The 23854-nt window shown below is 50.9% G+C and overlaps 1 protein-coding gene across 4 annotated transcripts in view; it reads right to left on the minus strand.

The window, feature by feature from the left end:
* Positions 1-1508: 1508 nt before the first annotated feature.
* The window catches only part of STIM1 (stromal interaction molecule 1), a 196070-nt gene continuing 173724 nt past the window's right edge, over positions 1509-23854 (minus strand). For 3 of the 4 annotated variants that reach the window (XM_077824160.1, XM_077824002.1, XM_077824083.1), the window contains 6 exons: positions 22731-22898; positions 17568-17668; positions 16185-16420; positions 15042-15122; positions 10404-10470; positions 1509-4231 (listed from right to left, as the gene is read on the minus strand). In XM_077824160.1, the coding sequence (XP_077680286.1) occupies positions 3682-4231; positions 10404-10470; positions 15042-15122; positions 16185-16420; positions 17568-17668; positions 22731-22898 (1203 nt within the window). In that variant the 3' untranslated portion in view covers positions 1509-3681. The remainder of the gene's footprint in view (positions 4232-10403; positions 10471-15041; positions 15123-16184; positions 16421-17567; positions 17669-22730; positions 22899-23854) is intronic. The other variant, XM_077824248.1, reaches the window with a different exon arrangement.

Genomic DNA, 23854 nt, shown 5'->3' on the forward strand with positions numbered 1-23854 from the left:
GGCCCGGTGTTTCCCAGCCAAAGTGTGGAAAGTCTCTTCTCAGTGCTGCCCGGGCCCCGTGTGGGGCTGCTCCAGGCTGTGGGGTGACGGTCCAGCAGCCCTTGGTCTGCACGGCAGCATGAATTGACCCCGAGCCCACCACCCCAACCAGGGCTTGGAGCCCACCTGCCCCAGCAGGAGGGGCCTGAGCTCTCCCCGCTGGTCATCGGCCAGTGCCAGCACTTCACCAAACTGGGCACTTTCGGTTTAAAACGTCCCCGTGGCTGGGTGCTGACCCCTCGGGGGCAGGGCCGGCTGAGTGACGCCCCCCTGCAGCTGCTGTATCCCCAGCCAAGCCACAGGGGCACACGGCTGGCCTGGAACAGCTGCGGCCTGTGCCAGCTGCCCCAAGGCAGCCCTGGGGTGCAGGGCGGGGGCTGAGCAGGACTGGCTGCCAGGCTCCTCGCTGCCCTGCGGGAGGATTTAGAGCTGCCTGGAAACACTGGCAGAAAAGGCGGCTGGGCCCAGCACCATGTAACCAGGGCGGCGCTGGTGGGTTGGACAGGACGTTCCAGCCATGGGCGCACGGGCGGCTTTGGGTGAGTTTTATTCCCCCCGGCTCTGATGCTGGCAGGCAGTTCAGGGCTTTTCATGCCCCAGGCCAGCAGGGGAGAGGGATGCTTCCGTTCCTGCCTGCTGGGCTCTGGCTGCTGCGGGGCTGGTCCCCCCCTCCAGTTCCAGCTTGACACTGGCCTTATCCCTGCAGCCAGGCGCTGGCTCCTGTACCAGGACCGGCCGCAGCCTGTGCCCAGCCCGGCCCTCCCTGGTGCAGGCCCCGGCTCCCAGAGGAGAGTGCGAGGATCTTCTGGGGCAGGGGTAGAGAGAATCTGGGGGGGGCCACCAGCGGCTGCAGGGCCTCTTGCTGGAGTCACAGCACAGGCTGCCCGGGAGTGCTGGCATAAGGGGGGTGGGACCAGGGCCTCTGCAGAACCTGGGCGCAGCAGGAAAGTTGGCAGCATGTTCCGGGTTGGCTGGCTCATTAAGAGTCGCACCCCAATGAGTGACCCTGTGTGTGTGTGTTTGGGGGGGGGGGGGGCAGGCAGAGCCCTGGCCCTGTGTGTGATTGCTGCAAGACACCCCCCCCCCCCCGGTGTCATGGGGTACTAGAGACCACCCCATAGGCCCCTGGCTGCTACTTGGCACCCTGGGACCCCTCTGCCCATCATAGCTGGTCCGCCAGCTGCATTTCAGTCCCGGAGTAACCGCGTCAGCTCCTGTCAGGGCCCCGGCCGGCTTGACTCCGACCCTCTCCCCTTGGGACGGGGTGTGTATCTAGGCGAAGGGCTGCAGGACTCGTACCAGGCTGCAAACCAGCTAGTGCCCAGGGAGCGCAGCCCCCGTCACCAGGGAAGCGGTGATGCATGTGTGAGCCTGGCAGACCCTGACCCTCTGCTGTTCAGCCTGGGGCTTGGCCTCTCGGTGCCCGTTCCTCGCGGCAGCCAGCCAAGAAGAGACCAGCAGCCCCTTGCTCAAAATCTCCTACATGCTTTATTGGATTGAAAACAGTTTTATGAAATGACAAAACAAATCAGACTTGGCAGATGCATCACAATCGCTGCTTTAGAAATGCCACCACCTTCTCCGGCAAGCATTGCCACAGGGCGCCCGGCCCAGCAGGGGTGCCCTCCCACAGGCAGTGCCCAGAGCAGGGAGGACGCACCCGGGCCTGCTGGGGTTGGGCTGTAAGACGCTCAGGCCTGGGCTACGCACCTCTCCGGGGCCCTTCCTGCCCTGCTCTGGAACCGCTGCCGGGAGGGACTTGGGCGCTGCTGCAAGGCAAGGCCCCCAGGCTGCTCTCAGCGGGGGTCGGGAGCCCTTTCCAAGACAGCTGGTCTGGTCTGAATCTGCTCCAGTGCCATCAAAGCTGCATGGAGCAGGACCAGCCCAAGGTGGCAGGGGAGGGTATGTGACCCAGTGCTACCTGGCACTAGCTGGCAGCCGCTGCCCGCCCAGCAGGACTAGGGGCTGGCTCCTCGCGCTGGGTCTCCCAGGTCAGACAGGTGGCCAGCAGCAGCCAGGAGGGCAGGCGAGTGAGGAATCGCAGGCACTTAATCAACATAGAGGATTTTTCACTTATCTCAAAGCAACAATGTAATCGTCTAACTACCGGCTCGAGAACACCTCGTCCGCCCGTCCTGGAGACGCGACAGACCGGCTACAAGCAAAGGCCCCAACCAGCCCCTCTTCCTCCTCAGGGATCCTGCAGCCAGCCCTGCTTACCCCCCCAGGATTCCTCCACAGTACGGCAGGCAAAACGCCAGGCCCTCGCCCCGAGGCTCCTTGGTGGTTGCTCAAAGCCTGGGCGCTCCCCTGCTGGGATGAATGGGCGGGAACAGGGAGCCGTGCTGCAAAGGGGAACCCCCAAGGCCAATCGCTCCTCCCTGGGAACCAGACACGGCCCAGCATGCAGCAAAGCCGACTCCTCCACATACCCGGAACCCGCCCGCCTTCCTGAGGGGAATTCTCATTCTCCAACGCTCTGGGTCCAAGCCCAGGGGAAGGGCCTGTGCTCTCGGCCCTGTTCTGAAGACAAGTCTTTGGCCCGACTCACCCGGGCAGCTCAATGGAGCACAAGGTGGTCGCCCAGCTGTACCCAAATGGCTTGCGGCCCTTTGGCCTGGTAGGAGCTGCTCTGGGGTTCACAGCATCTGCCTCCCCCACACCCGATTTCCTTTGCCCGGTGCCTGGCCCTGGCTGAAGGAAGCCCATCTCCAGCTCCTGCTACAGGGGCTGGGAAGGCTGAGACAGGGCAGGGCCTGCTGGGTGATCCTCACCAAGCAGGCCCCGCTTCAGAAACAACCCGGCAGGCTGCAGCCATCCCCTCAGCCAGCTAAAGAAACAAACACTGCCTAGAATAGACTTGGCCACGGTTCCTGAATGCAGAAACACTGGCCAGGCCCTTGCTCTCTCTCCACCAAAGCCCTGAATCCGCTGGCAGGCACGTGCCTTCTATTCTCCCCTGCCAAAAACGCATAAGCCCCATCCACCCTCCCTAGTCACCTCAGCCACGGGGCGTCTTTCACCAAGTGCCCTACACTGCCCAAGGAGAGCGGCAAAGACACGGACGAGGCAGCTAACCCTCAGAGATCGCAGCGGATTCAACCCTGAGTAGCCAGGACTAGGCCCTGACCTCCCCGAGCCACTGCCCTGGCCCAGGCGAGAGGGAGGCCAAAGCCCTGGGGGTGCATAGATGCAAGCGGCGGGCCTGGCACAGAGGGAACCCTCCCCTGGTCAGGTTCTCAAGCTGAGCAGGAGCCACACGTGCAGGAGTCCCGAAGAAGCCAAAAGGGGGAAAAAATCAAAGCACATTAAACAAACCCTAACTGCCGTGTGGCCAAGCGGAGGCAGGACCGCTCGGAAGTCATGAGAAGCCATGCACTGCAAAGCAGGGGGCTACTGAATCGGAGGGAGGGAGAAGGGGCGGCTGGTTTACAAGTCAGGAAATAAATACGTTTAAATAGCTCCTTCCCCTGCAGATTTTACAAGACTTGCTTGGGAGGCGGGGAGGAGGGGGTGGGCAGTCGCAAGCACCCCACCCATGTGGCTCCTGGAAGGGGTGGGAAGGGTGCCTTCGCCCATGGCTCTGTGCCCCGCCCCTCCCTGCCCAAGGGACTGGGTTGGTGGCTGGCTTTCCTCCTCCTCCTACTTCTTGGGCTTTTTGAAGATCTTTAGGGGGAACTTTTTCTTGCCCTGGCTGGAGTCAGTCTCCTCGCCCGTGGAGCCGCTGTCCTCTTCCCCGGCGTTCTTCTTGGCGGCCAGCTGCGGGATGCGGGTGTTCTTAGCGTTGCCGGGCCTGGAGTCAGAGATGGGGGAGGGCGTGTCGGGCTCGGTGGAGCTGGGGCTGTGTGAGCGGGAGGAATCGGAGTGGCTCTGCCTGCCCGCCGTCGGGTGGCTGATCTCCCCGAGGCTGGTGGACTTCTCCATACCATGGTTCAGCATCATCATCTTCTTCGCCACCACCGGGCTCTCGGCCAGCCGCTCCTGCAAAGCCCCCAGTGAGGAGGCCTCGCCGTGCCTGCTCCCTCCGTTGGAGGTCGGGGCGCAGCCGGCAGCGTGGCCTGAAGCAGCCTCCTCTGCGGACCTGGTCAGCAGGGGGGGCCTGGCAGCCAGGAGCTTGGGAGCAGAGCCTGGGATGCGCTGATGGTCGCTCATGTACAGGAAGGAGGAATCGGAGTCGGAGCGAGTGAGGTCTCTGTGGGCGGGAGGAGAAGGAGAAGGTCACAGCAGAGGCCCATGCCCCGAGGAGCCTCGCACACAGGCACATGCATGCACAATGGCTCAGCCCGGCTAACACAGTGGAACTCTCCCATGTGTTATTCTGCAGGGAGAAACTTGCAACAAGCCTCCAGGAGCAAACCAGTTCTGCTGCTCTGCTCCTGCCAGGCCCCGTCCTGCTCTCCCGCTGTGCTTCGCCTGCAGGGGTTGCTGCTAACAGGCCCAACCGAGCGAGAACTTGCCCCGCCCATGCAAGCTACCTGGCACATGGGGCAGAGCAACCCCCCAGGCACAGCTGCTGTTGGCAGCTAGTGGGAACCAGGGCAGGTTCCCTTGGCTTCGGCTGTCTGTGCTCGGGGTGCGCCCTTGTGCCTGGAATCAGGGCAAAGCCTCGGTCGGATGAGGCCTAAGGCCAGGGAGAATCTCTGCTGTCAGACAATAGAGCGCAGGGGCCATGGGGGTGGCACAGAGGAACCTGGGGCCCGCTCACAGGACCTGGTCCATTGGGTGGCAGCAAAGCTCTCAGCCCTGCACTTCCTGGGCTCAAAGACAACTGTAAGAGTTCAGCTTCACACCACCTAGCTCTTCACAAGGGCGTAACAACCCCCAGCGATAGCTGTACTAACAGGCGGCGTCAGACGACTCCTCCAGCCGGGTGAGCGCTGTCGGGGCTGAGGTCCCGCCAACGGGGGCCTGGGCAGGGAGCTCCCCCCTCTCTGGTAACAGTACTTTAGCTTAAACCTTTCCTGTGACTTTACCCTCCAAACCCCACATCTCTCCCATGGCGCTGCCATGAACTGAGAGAAACGAGCAGGAAGAGTGGATCTCCCTGCACGCGGAGTGAGTGCTCTGCCTCTCGGCCTGGGCCCCAGGGGTCATTGCATGGTCCTGATGCCCTGATACATGCGGCTGTGGCATCAGGTCTCATTTGAACAGAGCAGGGTTCCACTGCATTATCTCAGCCCGCATGTGCGCACACAGCCCCTCTCAGCTTGCAGTCTGCAGACTGATCGAAGACACAGCATTCGCCTGGCTGTCCCCCATCCCACCGCCGAGGCAGCCAGTGCAAACCGCTCATTGCAAGCGTCACAATTAGGGGTGAGGCTTTCCCACGCAAAGCCATGCCTGAATGAATGCTCCTGATGCACAACCGACCCTGCCAGCCAGACTGCACAGTGGTTTGTGCCACCAGCCCCTTGCCAATTCTTGTGTTGGGAAGGGACTGGCCACTGGTGAGCCAGTCCTCAGGGTATCTTTGGTCTTTGCAGACCGGAGAGTGGGGAAAGAAGGCAGGGGGGCTGCAGAGCCACGGGTTTCCCTTTGCACCCTCAGCTCTGACCCGCTGTCAGGTTGCAGTGGGTCCACCCAACACTGCTGCAGCCAGCAGACTCCACAGCAACCCCTGCTGGCTCTAGGAAACCCTCTCTGCCGGACTCAAGGGACCCTGCGTAATGAGAGAGGTCAAGTGGCACATGCTCTTGTTCGATGAAACTGCTAGGGCTTCACCTGGAACTTCCTAGCCCTCCACAGCCTGCTCCCACAGGGTGAGATCTGCATGTGACAGCAGCCTTTAGTATGGGCCCCACCGATCTTGACCCACCTCCCACGCCTTCAGAGCCAAGGACTACAACCATATGTCCCTTTGTAGGGGTTGGAGGTCGGGAGGAAGGGGAGAGGGATCCAGAGGGAAGAGGAAGAAGGAAGCAGGAAGAGTGCAGGGGAAGAAGAGAGGTTAGGCACTACCATCCTGCCCAGCTGTCGCTCCTAAACCAGCCACTTGAAGCCAACACTGGCCAAGACTTTCGAAAACCGGTGCTTCCAGTTAAACTGCCAAGCCCTCCTTTTGGAACCAAATCGATGGTCTGGGTTTCCGAGAGCTGGGACGCCTAGCGGCTCTTCCTGGAGTCAGTGGTTGAGATTTACCCCTGTCACTTGGAGCACAGATTCAACTGGTTTTCATGGGACTTGAGTCAGAAACCCCCAGCCACTGACTCCAGGTGCTCAGCCTTATGGAAAACCAGGTCACCTATTTGGGTGCCAAAATAAGGACTCAGGCGTTTAACTTTGGGCCCCTGTTTTTGCGAGTCTTGGCCGCATCATTACAGTGGTTGACAGTTCTTTTAAACGCAGCCAAGCATGTTCACAGGCACCAAAGCCACGTGACTGACAGTGTGAGGCCAAGGGCACGAACGTATGATTTACAGATTGCTGCACGTTCTTTTCTACGCTCACCTACTTGTCCTAACTCACTAGCCCAGGTCTGCCAAGTGCTGGGGGTGGTTGAGAGAGGGGAGGGGTACAGGAATGGGATGGGCATGAAATGACAGAAGCAAACTCCTGGAGACAGCAGAATGTGGAAGAATGGAAGGGGAATAGCAGAACACGTGGGGGCTCCTTGCCTGCCCAGGTCTCGGCTGCCCATTGATTGCTTTTCTCTAAATGGGCTTCCGCTGTCCGTATCACACAGGACCTGGGATGAGGTACTGTCAAGCTTCCTCCGGATGGATTCAAGGCCATTCAGCCTGACCGTGCCATAGCTCCCCAGCACATACGGCCCTTGTTTTCCTTTCTTCCATTCCCTGCCTTTTCCAGCTGGGGCCCAGCTCCATCCAGGCAGCACAACATCAGTGTCACACCGCTTTGCTTACAGCAGAGCTGGGCCAGACCTACTGTTTGGTTACACAGCTGCCCTCAGCATCAAGCAGTCTGGGGCTGGGAAGAGGCCCCAACTCACTGGGGAGCGGGGAGCCCCATCATTAATTCCCACTCCCCCACCCCATCTAATGGCTCTGGCACCAAGTCTCTTGACAGCCCCTGCTCCCACCTTATAGACAAGGGGCAGCCAGGTGGAAGACTCCATCTCCCGCCCCCTCCCCACCACACGAGAACCACTGGCACAGCTTAGGAGCAGGAGCTGGAAAGCAGAAACCTCTGTGCACAGAGCATCCGCCACCCCCATCCCTGAATGTTAGCATTCAAAGACACACACCAGCCTCCAGAATCAGAACAGCGCTGACCTTGTTTGCACCAGGTCCTCTGAAGCCAATTGCAAAAGAGAAGCGAAGAGTGAGGAGTTTGTGACAGCCAATCCAGCGGCCCGGCCTTTAGAGAAGGGGCTGTCAGTATTCGCAGGACATGGAGGAAGCAGATAGCTAAGCACGATGCAGTGCCCAGAGCTACTCACTCTCTTTCCTTAGGGGAAAGGAAGAGGCTGGCAGAGACGCTTCCCTGGCAAAGGCTCGCCAGCAGCCATCTCCTGGGTGTTGCTGGGGCTAAAAGGAGCCGTACATTATATCACAGAGTTTGGGGCAGTACCCGCCTCTGTCATGGGGACTCCTGGATTCTGTTCCCGACTCCAGCACTGACTCTCAGAGGGGGTCTCTTTGCCTCAGTTTCCCCATGTCATGCTCATCTCTCTTGGGGATGTTGTGCGGCTCGACTGATGTCTAGACAGGGCTCCGAGCTCCTCAGACAAAAGGACTATGGAAGTGCAATAAAAAGGTGCAGTTTGACACACATGCAAATGACACAAGAGGAAAATGAAGCCTGAGGGCCTAATTGCCTGGCTCTACTCCCGACTCGGACCCTTGCTTTGGACAGCGTACTGGAGGCTAGCCTTCCAGAAGACAGTCTCAATGGGGCAGGGATGGCCGTTGCTAAGGAAGTGCCCTTTTGCCAGCAGGTTTCCTCCAGGGGCACAGAGCAGAAACAAATCAGAAATCTCGCTCTTTCACTGAAAACGACACAGAGTCAGGGTCAGAAGCGACCACTGTGATATCCGCCAGGAAGCTGAGGATCAAGCCAAGCATTCTTCTGCCTCTGACTTACAGGTCTCCAGGCCTGGGCTTTTTGTAGGGCCAGCAAACACGCACATCTGCCCAGAAGAGCAAACAGCTTCGGGAAAAACATGCCACTTCTTGTGACAAACTGCCCTTCAAGCTGACGTCAAGACTCCTAGCGTAACCCTGTTTCCAAGGACTGGACACTCGGCTGTAAGAACTTATTCAGGGCTGTACCTTGCCATGGAAGGTGGTTCCAGACCTTTACCTGTCAAACAGGACGGGCCCAACTGGACTGAAATTTGGCAAGCAATTCACCTAAATTATATTCAAACGGTTCTTTGCTCCCCTTCCACAAACAATACATGAGCCAAGATGGTGCTGTTCAATAACCCAGTATGGAACATGGGCAGGGCCACTTTCCGACATAAATTTTCCTAAGGCTTGTTGCTCCAGAATGCACACGTCTAAAATGCACAATTAGCTCATGCTTTACAAGTGCTGTGATTTGCGGCCCATGCCTCAGAGGTTGCTCTGGGCCATCAGGAACATACTGAATTAACAGCACTCGTCTTGGAGAGATCTGCTTTGAGACACAAAGGTGGAGCGTGAGAGTCAGCTAGCTAAAGCCCAGACTGTGGAAGGTTCTGGACAAGTTGATTATATCCTGGGGAGTATGTACACCTAGGGAGACCACTACTAATGCAGTCCGCTATGCTTTGCACTTCTCTAGCATCTCCTCCAATCTCCAACCATTTGCCACCCACTCATTATTTAACACTGCCACTGAGCTAGGAGAGAACTCCCAGTTTTACAGATGAGGAAACTGAGTCCAGAGAAGTGACGCCACCCAAAGAGTCAGAAATTGGAAGAGAACCCAGGACACCTGAACCCAGAACCCTAGTCCCGGGCCCTAAGCACTCGACCATACTCCTTCCATAACTGTGTGTTTAACAGCAAGAGGTCAGCTTCTGTCCTGAACTAGGGCCTGCTGGAAGTTATTCTAACAGTGGTAGATTCTCTGCCTGCTATCTTCAATTCAAAAGGTGCTCTCAAGACATGTCCATTTAATAAGCTGAGAGGCTTTTCCTGTTTGTTTTCAATCATTGTGTGTGAATTTAATTGTGGAGGAAAGTTCCCTGAGCAGCACAAAAAATGGAACCCTCTACTTCAGCCATGGGGCAGCTAGGAACATGAGCAGTGTCAGCATAAGCTCTCGGCACAGTGGGCTTCAGCCATCTTTTAGGAGGACCCCTTCTAGGGAAGAAGAGGACATTCCGTTCCCAAGGCCTCTCTGCTGACACTGCTCACAGGGCTGCTGATCAACAATGGGATGGTCTGAACTGGACCAAGTCCACAAACTCACTTCCCATAGGCCACCAAACAGCCATCACTGCCTTCTAGTCATTATGGACATGGACCAGACTACAGCTGGTAACCTAGAGCTGAGACGCTCATCGCTCGGCCATCCATTGCCATACGACTGGGGCTGAGACACAAAGGAGAGTGTCACTCTGAGCTCCTCTTCCCTGGATACTGCTGGTCCATGTCACCCCTGAACACAATGGGGTACTTCAGCTCCTGCCGCATGCTCCAAGCAGCACTCGCCAGGAGCTAACCACTTACACTCATTTGCAATTTGCTTGGGAAGAGCCAAAGATGAGACAAGGTTTCAAATAAGGTCAGTGTTTGTTTGATTAGTTGTGTTACCTTTGTTCCCGCAGGCACATCACCCAAATAAAAGACCGATTTATTCACAGAGACAGGCAACTTTCAGCCAAAACCACAGCACTTCATTGGTTAATCACCACTGAGATGACAGATGAGGCACTGGACCAAGTTCTGCAATCGCAGTAATCCTAAAACGGCTGTGCTTACATGGGAGAGAGGCTAAGGAAGCAAAAACTGCAGAAACCAAGGAATGATTATAGCCCGAAGGGAAAGGGTAAAAGGACTCCAAGAGGAAGAACGCCAAAGCAAGCATCAGTTCCGAGGCACGGCAGGCTAGAGGGAGCTAGAAAAGAAGAAGGAGTATACCCAAAGCTCTCAGTGCGACAGCGAATCCCCGAGGTGACATCAGGAGGGGGCAGGTCAGGGGTGGAGTCCATCTGGAGGATATAAGAGGAGGAGGTGTGATGGTAATAGATAGGGTGGGCATGGCAAGCAGGAGAGGATGCAGTGGTGATGGCGGTGGAGGAGCAAGAGGTGGAAGAGGCGGTGGTGGCAGATGCTAAGCTGGTTCCATGAGCGTCAGAACTAAAAGATTGTCCAGAAGTGAGGCTGTGCATTCGACGGAGAGCAACTCTGCCTGACAGGTAATGGGCAGGCTGGCCTGGCTCGTTCTGGCCATGCACGTAACTCTCTACCAACCTCTGAGATCCGAGGGAGTGCTGCGGGTCCATGACGCGCTGGCGGACACCGCTGGGCACGGGGGGAGCTGTAACGACAGAGAAGAGAATACTGAATGCAGCTGGAGAAGAGCCTGTGCACTAAACCAGCCAGACTGCACTGGCATAAAGCCACCATCCCATGTCAGCATTACAGGTCACAGATAATCAAACTCTGTACCAATGGAGCACCGCTTTGGCCCTTTCAGCCATCCTGTCTGGGGTGCTGTGAGCTGTGCTGTTTGATACAGAAGAGGTGTTACATCTTTGCTTCTGCTTTGATCAAGGACCAGCCCAAGAGAAACTGAATTTTACATTCCTTATATTATCCCCAGACTTGACACAGGTGACCAGAGAGGAGTGTGCACTATCAGAGGTTTATATTACTAGCTTGAGACTGAAGCAAGGGGTCTGATTTTGATTTTACTGATACCAGTTCTACCCCAGTGTATTTGCACTGATTCCATGGAAATGCTCCAGATTTACCCCTTCTCTGCTGAGAGCGTGATTTGCCCTTCGATTAAGTACAGTTGCACTTCAACTGAAGCACAAGAAAGTTTCCATTAAGGTGCAGGAATCTCTCAGCTTTCACTGTGTGCCTTTGTCTGCAGGGTTGGATGGCTGAGATGCCCAGTGCAAGAAAAGGGAGTACTTTTTGAGATGTATCAGCTGGTCTAATCAATGTTAGTAGGGTTAGCTACCGTTTTTCACTATTATATACACCCACCAAGTGCAGATCGGCTCTGAAAAAATGACATCAGCCAGTTCCCTTTCCACATCAGCGTGCTCAGTTTGCAAGATTTTTTTTTCCATTAGCAAATTCATCTTAAGCTCTGAAAGCCACGCTGGCTTCTTTCCTTCTCATGCACTGTCACAGCTTTTAATGCCAGAAGAGACCATTGTGATTATATAATCTGACCTCCTACATAGCACTAGCCAGAGAACCTCACCCACTCTTCCCTGCATCAAGCCCATAACTTTCATTTCAGCATACCCTTTAGAAAGACCTCAAATCTCAATACATCGATTTCAAGTGATGTAGAATCTACCAAGCCCCTAGGTGAGTTGTTCCAATGTTGTTAATTACCCTCAAAAAATTGCACCTTATTTCTAGTCTGGATTTTTCTAGCTTCAGCTTCTGACCATTGGATCTCATTATACCTGTGTCTGCTATATTAAAAAGACATCTGGTGTACGTACTTGTAGACCGCAATCAAATCTCATCGTAAGTTTCTTTTGGGAATAAGGTTCTGAGGCCAAATTACATGCGGACAAGTCAGAGTATAATCTGAAAGCAGTCGGGCAGCACGGGTGCCACTCAGGGCAGAGCGTGGCCTGCAGAATCTAGGAGTAGCTGTTGAGATGCTACATTGATAAGCGCAGTCTAAAACCTTTATAGAACAGAACAGTAGTGGTGCTCCCCAGGCCGAAAGACAGAAAAAAACATCTCTACTTATATCTGCTCTTCAAGTCACTGAGCACTGATAAAACATGGACCACCAGGAGGATAATTTAGAGAGTCATCTCTCAGAGTAGAACCGACTTGGGGTGAAATTCGCCCTTGGACAGGAGGCCAGCACATGGCCTAGGCACTAAAGTCTAACCTGGGACATAAGCAGTGCCTAGGCATTGTGCCAGTCCCACTGCAAATGGTAAATCTCACCCTCTGACAGTGGAGAGCACTTGTAAAATAAATCCTTGTCCACTGCACACTGATCATTTATAAAATTATGCTCAGGAACAGCACTGAGTGGAAATTACTACCTTCAAAGTCTGACCATTCACAGCTGTGGATTCACAGCTTGCTTTAGCTGGTGTGTGTAATTATGGGCTGTAATGTGTTTCTAATGTGGTAATTATAAGATGCAATGCATTTCTAATGTGGTAATTATAAGCTGCAATGCATTTCTTGCCTGAACTTCCGTACGGATTTTTTGTTTTTATTGCTGAGTACCAGAATCCTTGAAATAAAAAGTTCGTTATAGTGAAATAAAGGATCATTAATATTTAGGCCACCATCCCTTCCTTCTTGATTTCCAGATTTCTTGACCCTACCCAACCCAACTTGGTGCTCCAATGAGGAGATGCTAGGATGTGACACGGGAAGTTCTCAACTGTTGCTTGCTAAATGCAACCCTGGTGGAGCTGTGCTTGGCAGACAGTAATTTTGCCCAGCTTTACAGCATAAAACAATATCTGATGGCACTAGTACATCTCTGTGCTCTTCCATTCTAAGACCCAAAGCTCTTCAGCCACCAAAACTTCTATCCAGGGTGCCTGAACTCTACCCAACTGAGGGACACCCCTCATTTGCTTGAATTGGAGCAGATGACAGTCTTGCCCTCATATTCAGTAAGGATATATCCTGCAGCGACTCCTGGTATTTGCAATGGCCACTGAGATCAAGAGAGAGCACTGCATGCTGGGACACAGCATTCCATAGGCTGCATCTCCATAGAGCAGTCAAGGGTGACTGTGGCTACACTTTTCCCTGGGCTGCATTTTGGGCTGTCCTGTATGTTTCCTTTGCAGGGGGGTTCAAAACTTTCTGGCGTCTAAAGGTGCATACACATAAGACAGTGATGTCAAAATGTTTAAAAAGGTGAATGGACAGAAAAGCTCAGAAGTGAAGTACAGGGACAGCTCTTTTGGGAATTGAAAAACCAGTAAAACGCTGCTGTCAAACCCACTCCACAGCTAAGAGAACAGGGCATCTTGTGGTTCAAATACATACACATTCTGGAGTGATCACTGTCTGGGTATATTGCAGTATAAGAGGAATATCACTGTACAGTAAGAAATGCAACAAAAATAATCCAAACAAACTGCTGTCTTAACACTCTCAGGGTTAGCCACACGGTTTCCTCCAGGAGATTCCCACTGATGAGGGTCTCCGTTCCCTCACTGCTACTCTCTGCAACCAGTGATCCTTTCAGAGGCCCTCTTTCGACTGTGCAGCCTAAACATTTACAGAATTTCTTTCCTGCTGGATCCTGAACTGAAATAAACCTAATAAATCAAACTATGAGTGAAGCTAAATCTCTATCTTCTGAAACACTCGTCAGGAAGGTGGCCAGAGGAGGAGAGAGCTGGAGCAGCCAGGGGCCAGATCTGGGGGCCATTCGGGCTATACACCTTCCTCTTCTTCAAATGGAGCTCTGCTGATGTGAACCAATGCTGGCACGGTCAAGCGGCCCAGGTGGGGTCTTACTTGGCCTTCGGAGGAGAGGCTTTTCTATCACAGAGCTGGAGGAGGAGGATACGTTTGTGGGATTTCAGATCTCCTGAGGAACTGAGGGCTCTTCTTTCCTCACTGGGCCTTTCCCCTCCTCCATGCCGGGGCAGTTCCCTGGCCTGTGCTACACAGGAGGTCAGACTAGATGATCACAATGGTCTCTTCTGGCATTGGAATCTATTAATGCTTTTCATCCCCCAACGTTGTCCCTTACACACCTGTCATGCCCCTGGGTTTTGTTTACCAAGCTCTTGTAGTGAGCACGGGACTGGGAGTCAAGGCTCCTGGTTTCAATCCTGCCTCTGTCTCTGTGAGTACGTACCTACGGCACGGCTGCAGCTGGCCTGGGTCAGCTGACTCGGGCTGTAGGACTGCTGGGTAGACACTCAGGCTCCAGCTGGGGCCCTGCGAGGGTGGAGGGTACTAGAGCCTGGGCTCCAGCCTGAGCCTGAATGTCTACACAGCCATTTTTCAGCCCCAGTGCCCAAGCCCTGTGAGCCCGAGTCAGCTGCCCTGGGCCAGCCATGCGTGTTTACCCCCCTGTAGACATACTCCAGGCCACACAGGGTAACTCACAACCTTAGTGTGTCCCCATTTTCCATGAGGATACTTTGACTTATAAATATGAACAGATTGTCCATCGAAGGCCTTGATTACTTTTCTGGGCCTGATTTATCGCCTTGGTGCTCCAGGTTTACCCCACCCTAATTCCACTGAAGTCAATGGAGTTCCATTGCTGTATAGCCAGAATAATAACTCAGCGGTGGATCAAACTCTAATCACCTGGTATCTTGTTCCCTACTCTGCTCATTAGCAGGATGACCCCACCCTCTTATATTTTAGAGGCAGATCTCCAGGAAACTCCACATTCTCCCTCCTCCATCACACACAGACAGGCTCTGTAACGTGACAACACTTCCACTGAGGGTGGATTAACCAGTGGAAGTGGGGAATCGCTTGAGATGTTCCCTCCAAGCAGGAGCTGTATGCAGTCTCCACTGTGCTGTATATAGCATTGAAACAATCACATCTGTCGGTGACATCTCCCTCCACCAGCCCGAATCACCTCAAAAGAGGGAGGGTACTGTTGTCATTGATACTCTGGGTCCTCCAGGGAGAGAGAGGGGAGCAGAATCACTCTCCAAGCCCTGACCAAAACTGCCTTTCAAACCTTGGTTTTAAAAATCCAAACACAAAGTGAGGAGGAAGGAGCTAACATGCAATTCTTCTTCATCCCAGCAGAGTCTGCCCAGAGTTAGTAAAGATGCTAATGTCTCACTGGAGAAGAGCGTGTGAATTAGTTTTTGTGTCAAAAAGTTGGAAAAATCGTGGATATAGTTTAGTCCAGCGGGTGAAAAAAAAAAAAAACAACCAAGAGAACCAAACCGGGGTGTTTCCAGAGGGACAGATCCTCCATGGAGATAGACGAGCGGTCACTGAACCTGCGCCCCAAAAGCCAGGCCGCGTCTGGGGTTAGCCAATCAGGTTTGAAAGGGAGAGAGAAAAGTTTGATTTACAGGTATAATCATCACTGGCACTCAGCAGCATTCTCAACCCGAACGGGACAGGAACAGATCAACCACAGACCTGTCCTCCTCCCTTAAGGGGCCCCTGCACACAGGCAATGGCACCCCCACGAGCCCCAGGGGGTGGGGCAGGGCAATAGTGACACTGAAGGGTCACTCGTGTCGGGAGCCCAACTTGAGATGCCAGGGGCTTAGTTTGAAAAGGCGCTGAGCACATGCAGTCCCCCGTGAGCCAGACAGGCTCTTTGTTAATGTTAATCAGCGTGGCTGGCCTGATTCTCACCAGCTGAGAACCTTGGCCATTGATTTTAACAGGAACTGCAGGTGCTCCAAAAACCATGCCCTAGGGGTCTCCCGTCGGGCACCCAAAATCTGAGACGTGAAAATTCAGCCCAGGGCCCATACCACGTATGGATCAAATCTGGAGTCTTCACTCCAATTTGTACTCAGGGGTTTCCATTAAGATTTGTGGATACTGCCTGGTTAAATCCTAGCCGCAGGTTCTCAGGAACCCATCTCCTCAGATAAATATCTAGCTGGCGCACCTGTCATGCTTATGACGACGCCATCACTGGTAAGTGGCTCCAAGTCGGACTCAGCCAAGTTAGCTGGAACCCACTGCTCCTCCAACTGCGGCACTGCCCTCTCTTCCTCTGCCCAGCTCGCATGGAGAACTTCCTGCTCTCTTCACTTCTACCCTAGACCGCCACGAAGAACATGGGCAGCAACACGTCTCTCCATCACTGGACTAGTAAGTACTTCTGGAGTTAATGGCTTCCAAATACCTCCAGCAATGGAGGTCGGGCTTATATTGACATGCCAGCACTAGAATGACTCTCACGCTTTCTCTGTTGGTTTAGAAAAACAATATGGCTACACTGTTCCCTTCCAATACATCTCAGCTCTCCGCACCTATCTATCTCGCGTATCACAGTGCCCTCACTGGAGCAGTAGCTAAGTGTTAACTCGCCTCAGTGCACATCATCTAGCAGAGGATACATACACTGCATGGACATGGGAGACACAATCTCTTCGTCCAGATCGTCCATATCATCAGTCATGATGAAGTGCGATGGGTTGGGCCGGGAGGTTCCCACCCAGCTGGGATCGATGTTCAGGGCTGTCACTAGTGTGTGGATGCCTGGGTTGTTGACAATCTGGAACCCACACAGCAGCTCGATTTGGTGCCAGCGGTGTAGGCGCTCCCGCAGTGCAGCCGTCACTTCGCTCAGGGCTTGCCTGAAAACAAGATTCGAACAAGGGAAAAGGGAAAACAAATGAGGAACAGTGGAAACAAATTACACAAGATAGAAGATCCCAGTGAGTCTGAAACAGGGAGTCAGAATGTTAAGATGAGATTCCTCTCTGTGTATTTTTCCAGACCTCCTTGCAGAGCTTTACGTAGTAACCACTTCAGAATGGGATTTTTCTGTGTGTTAACCCCCAGACAGGTTCTCAAAGTGACAACAAGAGTCAGTGTCAAAGTATTGTGATACAGCTCTGAGTCACGCAAATCTCAGAGTCTTGGGTTGGGATTTTCAAAGCTGACCAGGAGATTTTAATTCATTTGGATTTTAATGGGCGCTGTCTGGCTAACACCTCTAGCTGGCTTGGAAAATCTCAACCCTGGAAGGCAAGTAAGATGAATGAATCAATTTTAAGATGAATAAGCTAGTGGTGTCTGAAGCTTTACTGTAGTGACAAATGAATGAGCCTTCAGGTTATTTGCTGGATAAGTGTGATGGAGTTCACAGGTAAATATCTTCTCAAAATCCCAATGAACACTTCCACCATGAAAGGAAGGGATTTACAGGAATATATCTATCAGCCATATGAACAACTTTACCAACCACCGACAGGTTGGCTGAAATGCAGCCCACTTTACGAGGGAACATGGCCACAGCATACAGCAACAGGCTAGAGCAGGAAACCCTGTCCAATGGAAACCTCCGGGGACAATTACCTCAGGGAAGAACATCCCTCTCACTGTGCAAAGAGACATGGGATCTGTAATAGCTGTAAATGGTCGGGACTTCAATTTTCCACCTTAACGGGGTAAAATGTTACTAGTTACCCGTTACATTTCACACATTCACCAAAACCCAACAAATGTGAATTAAATAAGGATCAACTTTTACTGAGGCAAAGGAAAGACCAACAAATCCATGCTGTGCAACAGAATGTATTTAAAATATGCACTACGGAATGACTTTTCCCTGGGGTTCAGGATCCGTAGAGGTGTGCTGTATGTCTGTGCCTTGCCCCAGTGAGGCTAAGCAAAATGAGACCAGCCTTGCAGACATGCGTGTATTACAGCCTTGCAGCCATGCGTGTGCTGGGGAGGGATTTGGGGGAAATGGCAGGAAGGCATGCAGTGGATACTCACTTTGCAGTTAAGATTTTATGATCAACATCATCTAGGGATGAGCTGTGGGCAACATGAAATGTCCCAAAGAGGGTGTTTCGCTTCTTTTTAATTTTTTCAGCCTGAAATATATTAACAGAAAAACGTCACCGGAACAATCTGCCCTTGTGTTTCCTCCAGGACAATCGTATCCTGAACAGGATAAGACAGAAATAGTCCTGTGGCTGTTTGCACACATGCAAGTAGCTTGAACGGTCACTTTCTCTGCGGATGTTATGCCACACAACATGCTGGCTAGGGTGTCAGTCAAGAGCTGAGTAAGGACAAGATTCCAGAGCACCAGCTACAACTGCATAGCTAAGGACTCCTGCCGTGCCACAGGCTCATTACCAGAAAGACCAATGAAAGCTTTATCAACAGGATCCTAACATCCTGAAATGGGGTTTTGCCTCCTCTTTAGAGCCCTGTGTGTATCTGAATCTTAAGACTCTACATACAGATCCTTGGTCTTTATGCTCTAATAATGTTTGCTGCAGAGTTGCAAAAGGCAAACCGGGGGCAGGAACGCTGCAGCTGACACCATACAGGGAAATGGCTGAAGTGCTACAGCGTTTGTGGTCAGAATGTGGTAAGACAGACAAATTCATATTTGTCCTGTCACGTCTGACTGCTGTACAATGTCAAGAGAGCCATGCACACTGGCTGCAATAGCTTCCTGCTCTCTGCTTCGCTCAGAAGATTTTAAACAGCTGGGAACAGCGAAGTGACTTGGCCAGTGAAGACAACATACACATTTTATATGTCAAAAACTTCACTGCCCTTATATGTGTGACATTGGGGCCGGATTTGGTCTCACTGGGGCTGTGGAGAGTTCCTTTCACAGACGTTTCACAATGCACGATACTGCACGCAACAGCTAGTTATGCACATTAGCAGGTTTAAACTTATCCGCCAAAGAGCCACTTACTCAGTGAGTGGCAATGTGGCCTAGTGGCCTGAGTATGTGGCGGGAGCCTAGAACTCAGTAGTTCTAAACCAGCTCTGACATTAGTTCACTGTATAATGCTGGACAAATCGCTTCATCTCTTTGTGACTCAATTTCCCCATCTGTAAAGTGTCTCTGACAACTGCGTTGGGTGCCTTAATTAAGGTTTGTGCAGCACTTTGAAAATGTAAAACATGACACCAGTACCTGATATCATCATGCATCATGGACCAGTATTAGATAGAATCATGTATCCGTGGTCATCAAACCTCCATGGAAACATGGATTAATTGCTAAGCATGAATACGAAAAAGTAGCCAAACCACGTAGGGACAAAATCAGAAAGGCTAATGCACAAAATGAATTACACCTGTCAAGCAACATCAAAAGGCATAAGAAGAAGTTCTATAAATACATTAGGAGCAAGAAAAAGAGATGAAGAAAAGTATAGGGCCACTACTTAGCAGGGAAGGAGTGCTAATAATAGATGGCATCAAGAAGGTGTTTAATGCTTATTTTGCTTCAGTCTTCGTTAAAAAGGTTAATGGTGACCAGATGCTCAACATAACTAATACCAAAAACAAGTGGGAAGGACACAAGCCAAAACAGAAAATGAACAGACTAAAAAAAATATTTAGATAAGTTACATGTATTCACTTTGACAGGGTTTGATGAAATTCATTCTAGGGTACTAGCTGAAGAAGTACCTAGCTGAAGCAATCTCTGAATCATTAGCAACTATCTTTGAGAACTCAAGAAGGATGGATGAGGTCTCAGAGGATGGGAGAATGTCAACACAATACCTGTCTTTATAAAGAGGACCCAGGGGATTATAGACCAGTCAGCCTAACTCTGATATCTGGAAAGATACTGGCACAGATTATTAAACAACCAATTTGGAGCACCTAGAAGTTAATAGGATTATAAGCAATAGCCAACATGGATTTATCAAACCAACCTAATTTCCTTCTTTGACAGGATGAGTGGCCTAGTGGATAGGGGAGAGCTGTAGAAGTGATATATCTTGATTTTAGTAAGGCTTTTCACCCAGGCCCACATAACATTCTCATAGGCAAACTAGGGAAATGTGGTGCAAGATAATGCACATTGGAAAACATAATCCAACTATACATTCAAAATGATGGGGTCTAAATTAACTGTTAATACTCAAAAAAGAGATCTTGGAGTCATTGTGGAGAGTTCTCTGAAAACATTTGCTCAATGTGCAGCAGCAGTCAAAAAAGCGAAAAGAATGTTAGGAACCATTTGGAAAGGGATAGATAATAAGGGAGAAAATATCATGATGTCTCTATATAAATCCACTGAATGCCCATATCTTGAATCCTGTGTGCAGTTCTGGCCACCCCATCTCATACAAGATATATTTGAAATGGAAACAGTACAGAGAAGGGCAATAAAAATGATTTGAGATACGGAACAGGAGAGATTAAAAAGAATGGAACTGTTCATCTTAGAAAAGAGAAAACTAAGGGGTGGGGGATAAGACAGAGGTCTATAAAATCATGAATAGTGTGGAGAAAGTGAATAGGGAAGTGTTATTTAACCTTTCACATAACACAAGACTCAGGGGTCACCAATGGAATTAATAGGCAGTGGGTTTAAAAACCAAACAAAAGGCAGTAGTTCTTCACCCAACACACAGTCAACATGTGGAACTCCTTGCCAGAGGATGTTGTGAAGGCCAAAACTATAACTGGGTTCAAAAAAGAATTAGGTAAGTTCATGGAGGATAGCCCATTAATGCTATTAGCCAAGATGGTCAGGGACACAACCCCATGTTCCAGATGTCCCTAAACCTCTGACTGCCAGAAGCTGGGACTGGACTACAGGGGAGGGATTACTCGACAATTGCCCTGTTCTGTTCATTCCCTCTGAAGCATCTGGCAGCGGCCACTGCCAGACTACAGGTGTCATAAATATAAAGGGAAGGGTAAACCCCTTTAAAATCCCTCCTGGCCAGAGGAAAAATCCTCTCACCTGTAAAGGGTTAAGAAGCTAAAGGTAACCTCGCTGGCACCTGACCAAAATGACCAACGAGGAGACAAGATATTTTCAAAAGCTGGGAGGAAGGAGAGAAACAAAGGGTCTGTGTCTGTCTATAGGCTTCTTTTGCCAGGGACAGAACAGGAATGGAGTCTTAGAACTTTTAGTAAGTAATCTAGCTAGGTATGTGTTAGATTATGATTTCTTTAAATGGCTGAGAAAAGAACTGTGCTGAACAGAATGACTATCCCTGTCTGTGTGTCTTTTTTGTAACTTAAGGTTTTGCCTAGAGGGATTCTCTATGTTTTGAATCTAATTACCCTGTAAGGTATCTACCATCCTGATTTTACAGAGGTGATTCCTTTACTTCTATTAAAAGTCTTCTTGTAAGAGAACTGAATGCTTTCTCATTGTTCTAAGATCCAAGGGTTTGGGTCTGTGGTCACCTATGCAAATTGGTGAGGATTTTTACCAAACCTTCCCCAGGAAGTGGGGTGCAAGGGTTGGGAGGATTTTGGGGGGAAAGATGTGTCCAAACTACGTTTCCCAGTAAACCCAGTTAAAGTTTGGTGGTGGCAGTGGAAATCCAGGGGCAAAGGATAAAATTAATTTGTACCCTGGGGAAGTTTTAATCTAAGCTGGTGAAAGTAAGCTTAGGAGGTTTTAATGCAGGTCCCCACATCTGTACCCTAGAGTTCAGAGTGGGGAAGGAACCTTGACAACAGGATAGTGGGCTAGGTGGACCATTGTCTGACCCAGTATGGCCACTCTTATTTTCTTAGATGAAATTACTATAAGGTGGGTGGTTAAATGGCTAAAAGACTGTACTCAAAGAGTAGTAGACAATGGTTTGTTGTCAGACTTGGAGGATGTATCTAGTGGGGACCCACAGGGTTTTGTCCTTGGCCTGGTACTATTCAGTATTTTTATTAATGACTTCACTAATGGACTGGAGAGGATGCTTATAAAATTTGCAGATGACACCAAGCTGGGAAGCATTGCAAGCACTTTGAAGGAGAGGATTAGAATTGAAAATGACCTTGACAAATTATAGAATTGGTCTCAAATCAACAAGATGAAATACAATAATGACAAGTGCAAAGTACTACACTTAGGAAGGAAAAATCAAATGCACAGCTACAAAACGGGGAATAAGTGGCCAGGCGGTTATACGGCTGAAAGGGATCTGAGGGTTATAGTGGATCACAAATTGAACATGAGCCAACGATGTGATGCAGTTTTGAAACAAGCTAATATCATTCTGGGATGTATTAACAAGAGTGTCATATGTAAGACACGGGAGGTAACTGTCTGACTATCTGCAGCATCAGTGAGGTCTCAGCTGGAGTCCTGTTGTCAGTACTGGGCATCATGCTTCAAGAAAGATGTGGACAAACTGGAGAGAGTCAAGAGGAAAATACCAAAAATAATAAGAGGTTTAGAAACCCTGACCTATCAGAAACGGTTAAAAAGCCCTGGCATACTTAGTCTTGAGAAAAGAAGACTGAGGGGGGGACCTGACAACAACCTTCAAATATGTTAAGGGCTATTATACAGAGGCTAGTGATAAATTGTTCTCCATGTCCACTGTGATGGGACAAGAAGTGATGGGCTTCATCTGTAGCAAGGGAGATTTAGGTTAGATATTAGGAATCCTTTCCAACTACAAGGATAGTTAAACTCTGCAACAGACTTTCAAGGGAAGCAGCAGAATCCCCATTATTGGAGGCTTTAAGAACAGGTTGAACAAACACCTGATAGGGATGGTCTTGGTTTACTTGATTCTGCCTCAACGCTGGGGGGAAGGGTGGGGCGATGAACTAGAATCACTAGATGACCTCTTAAGGACCCCACCAGCCCTACAGTTCTGTGGTTCTATGCACAGAGCAATAGTCACATACTATTGTCAAGATGTTACACGGTATCTCACCCAAACCAGAGCTACGAAGCGCAACACATGGCTGTAGGACTGGGGTCGAGTCCCTGCAAGCAAGGATTTCCTTATGTTGCACTATGGCAGGCAAGCAAGATCAGTCAGAAGGTGGTTCGCAGAAAGAAGAGATGGGAGCAGGCAGGAGAGAACAGCACAGAGAGAGAGAGACGTTCTAGGTCTATGGAGCTGTAAATATCTATGGATTTCATACCCCAGCCTCAGGGAGGTAAGAATTTAGGACTAAAGAGACTGAAGTTCTCACCCCCTCTTTGGCCACCAGCAGCTGCTTCTCTGCATTCTGTTTCTTGATGTTGTAGTACTGGACCTCCACTTCGTGGGTCAGCTGGAGCCATTTCTGCAAGGCCTCTGGTGCGGCCCAACTGCAGTGGGATTCAAGCTCTTTTTCTGCGTTCTTCAGCGCCATTCGGACCTGTAACGGAAACAGTCACAGCAGCAGCATTACAGGAAGGCATAGGAGCGGGAGAGGGACCCTTTCATTCCAGTTAGCACTCTCCGAGGTAGTCCCTTCAGCGGATTGTCGGTTGCAGTCCCAACACTTGTAATGGCACCAAAAAGGAAAACGATCTCCAGCAAACCTAGGCTGGCTGTGGCTTGGGGTCAGTAGAAGAGGGAGAATTCCTGTGCACTGAGCCAAAGGGACAACTGTGCTACCGGGGGGTAGGACAGGACCATTCTCTTCCTTGGGAATCATTCTGCATGGGAGAAGCTGCTGCACGAGCAATTGGAGCAACCTACAGGACTTCCCTCTATTCTGTAGGCTGGATCCCTTTCTGATTCGTTTTGCTCTACCATTATCAGGAATTGGGCTGCGGTTGTCCCTAATCACTTCAGCTACCAGTGCAGTTAAGCAGAATGTTTAGGCAATGCAGATCTGGTCTATCTCTCTAAGTCTGTGAAGACGGAGGGTCTGATTCTGATTTACGCTGGTGTGAGGGAGAAGAGGAGTAACTGGAATAACACTGGACTGCATGAGAGGAGAACCAAACCCAGAGTAAAAGTATTCAGAGTGTTAATCTCCAAGCCCTGTAGATCTCTGTGCCCCGCTCTTCTGATCTGCAAGGGATGGAATTGCACCCTCCTTAAAGCAAAGACTTGCTGACAACTCTGAGCAAGCAGCTGCCTCTTTTCAGTGCAGTGACTAAGTCAAACACAAAGGGCTTGTTAAAAGGAGACTTTCACACTGGAGCAAAAAGATAGAAACATTTAGACACAAAGTGTGCTGCTTGGTCAGTATAGTCACATGTTCCACCTGCAATTCCTCTCTCTGCAGCCCAGCCAAGCCTCTTCCCCAGCCTGAACCTGGAGTAGGAGGATCAAAAACCAGGGGGTGGCAAGCACAATGAAGGCACAAAACCCTTGGACAAA

This window comes from Eretmochelys imbricata, chromosome 1 (genome assembly GCF_965152235.1).
Source record: "Eretmochelys imbricata isolate rEreImb1 chromosome 1, rEreImb1.hap1, whole genome shotgun sequence".
NCBI lineage: Eukaryota > Metazoa > Chordata > Testudines > Cheloniidae > Eretmochelys > Eretmochelys imbricata.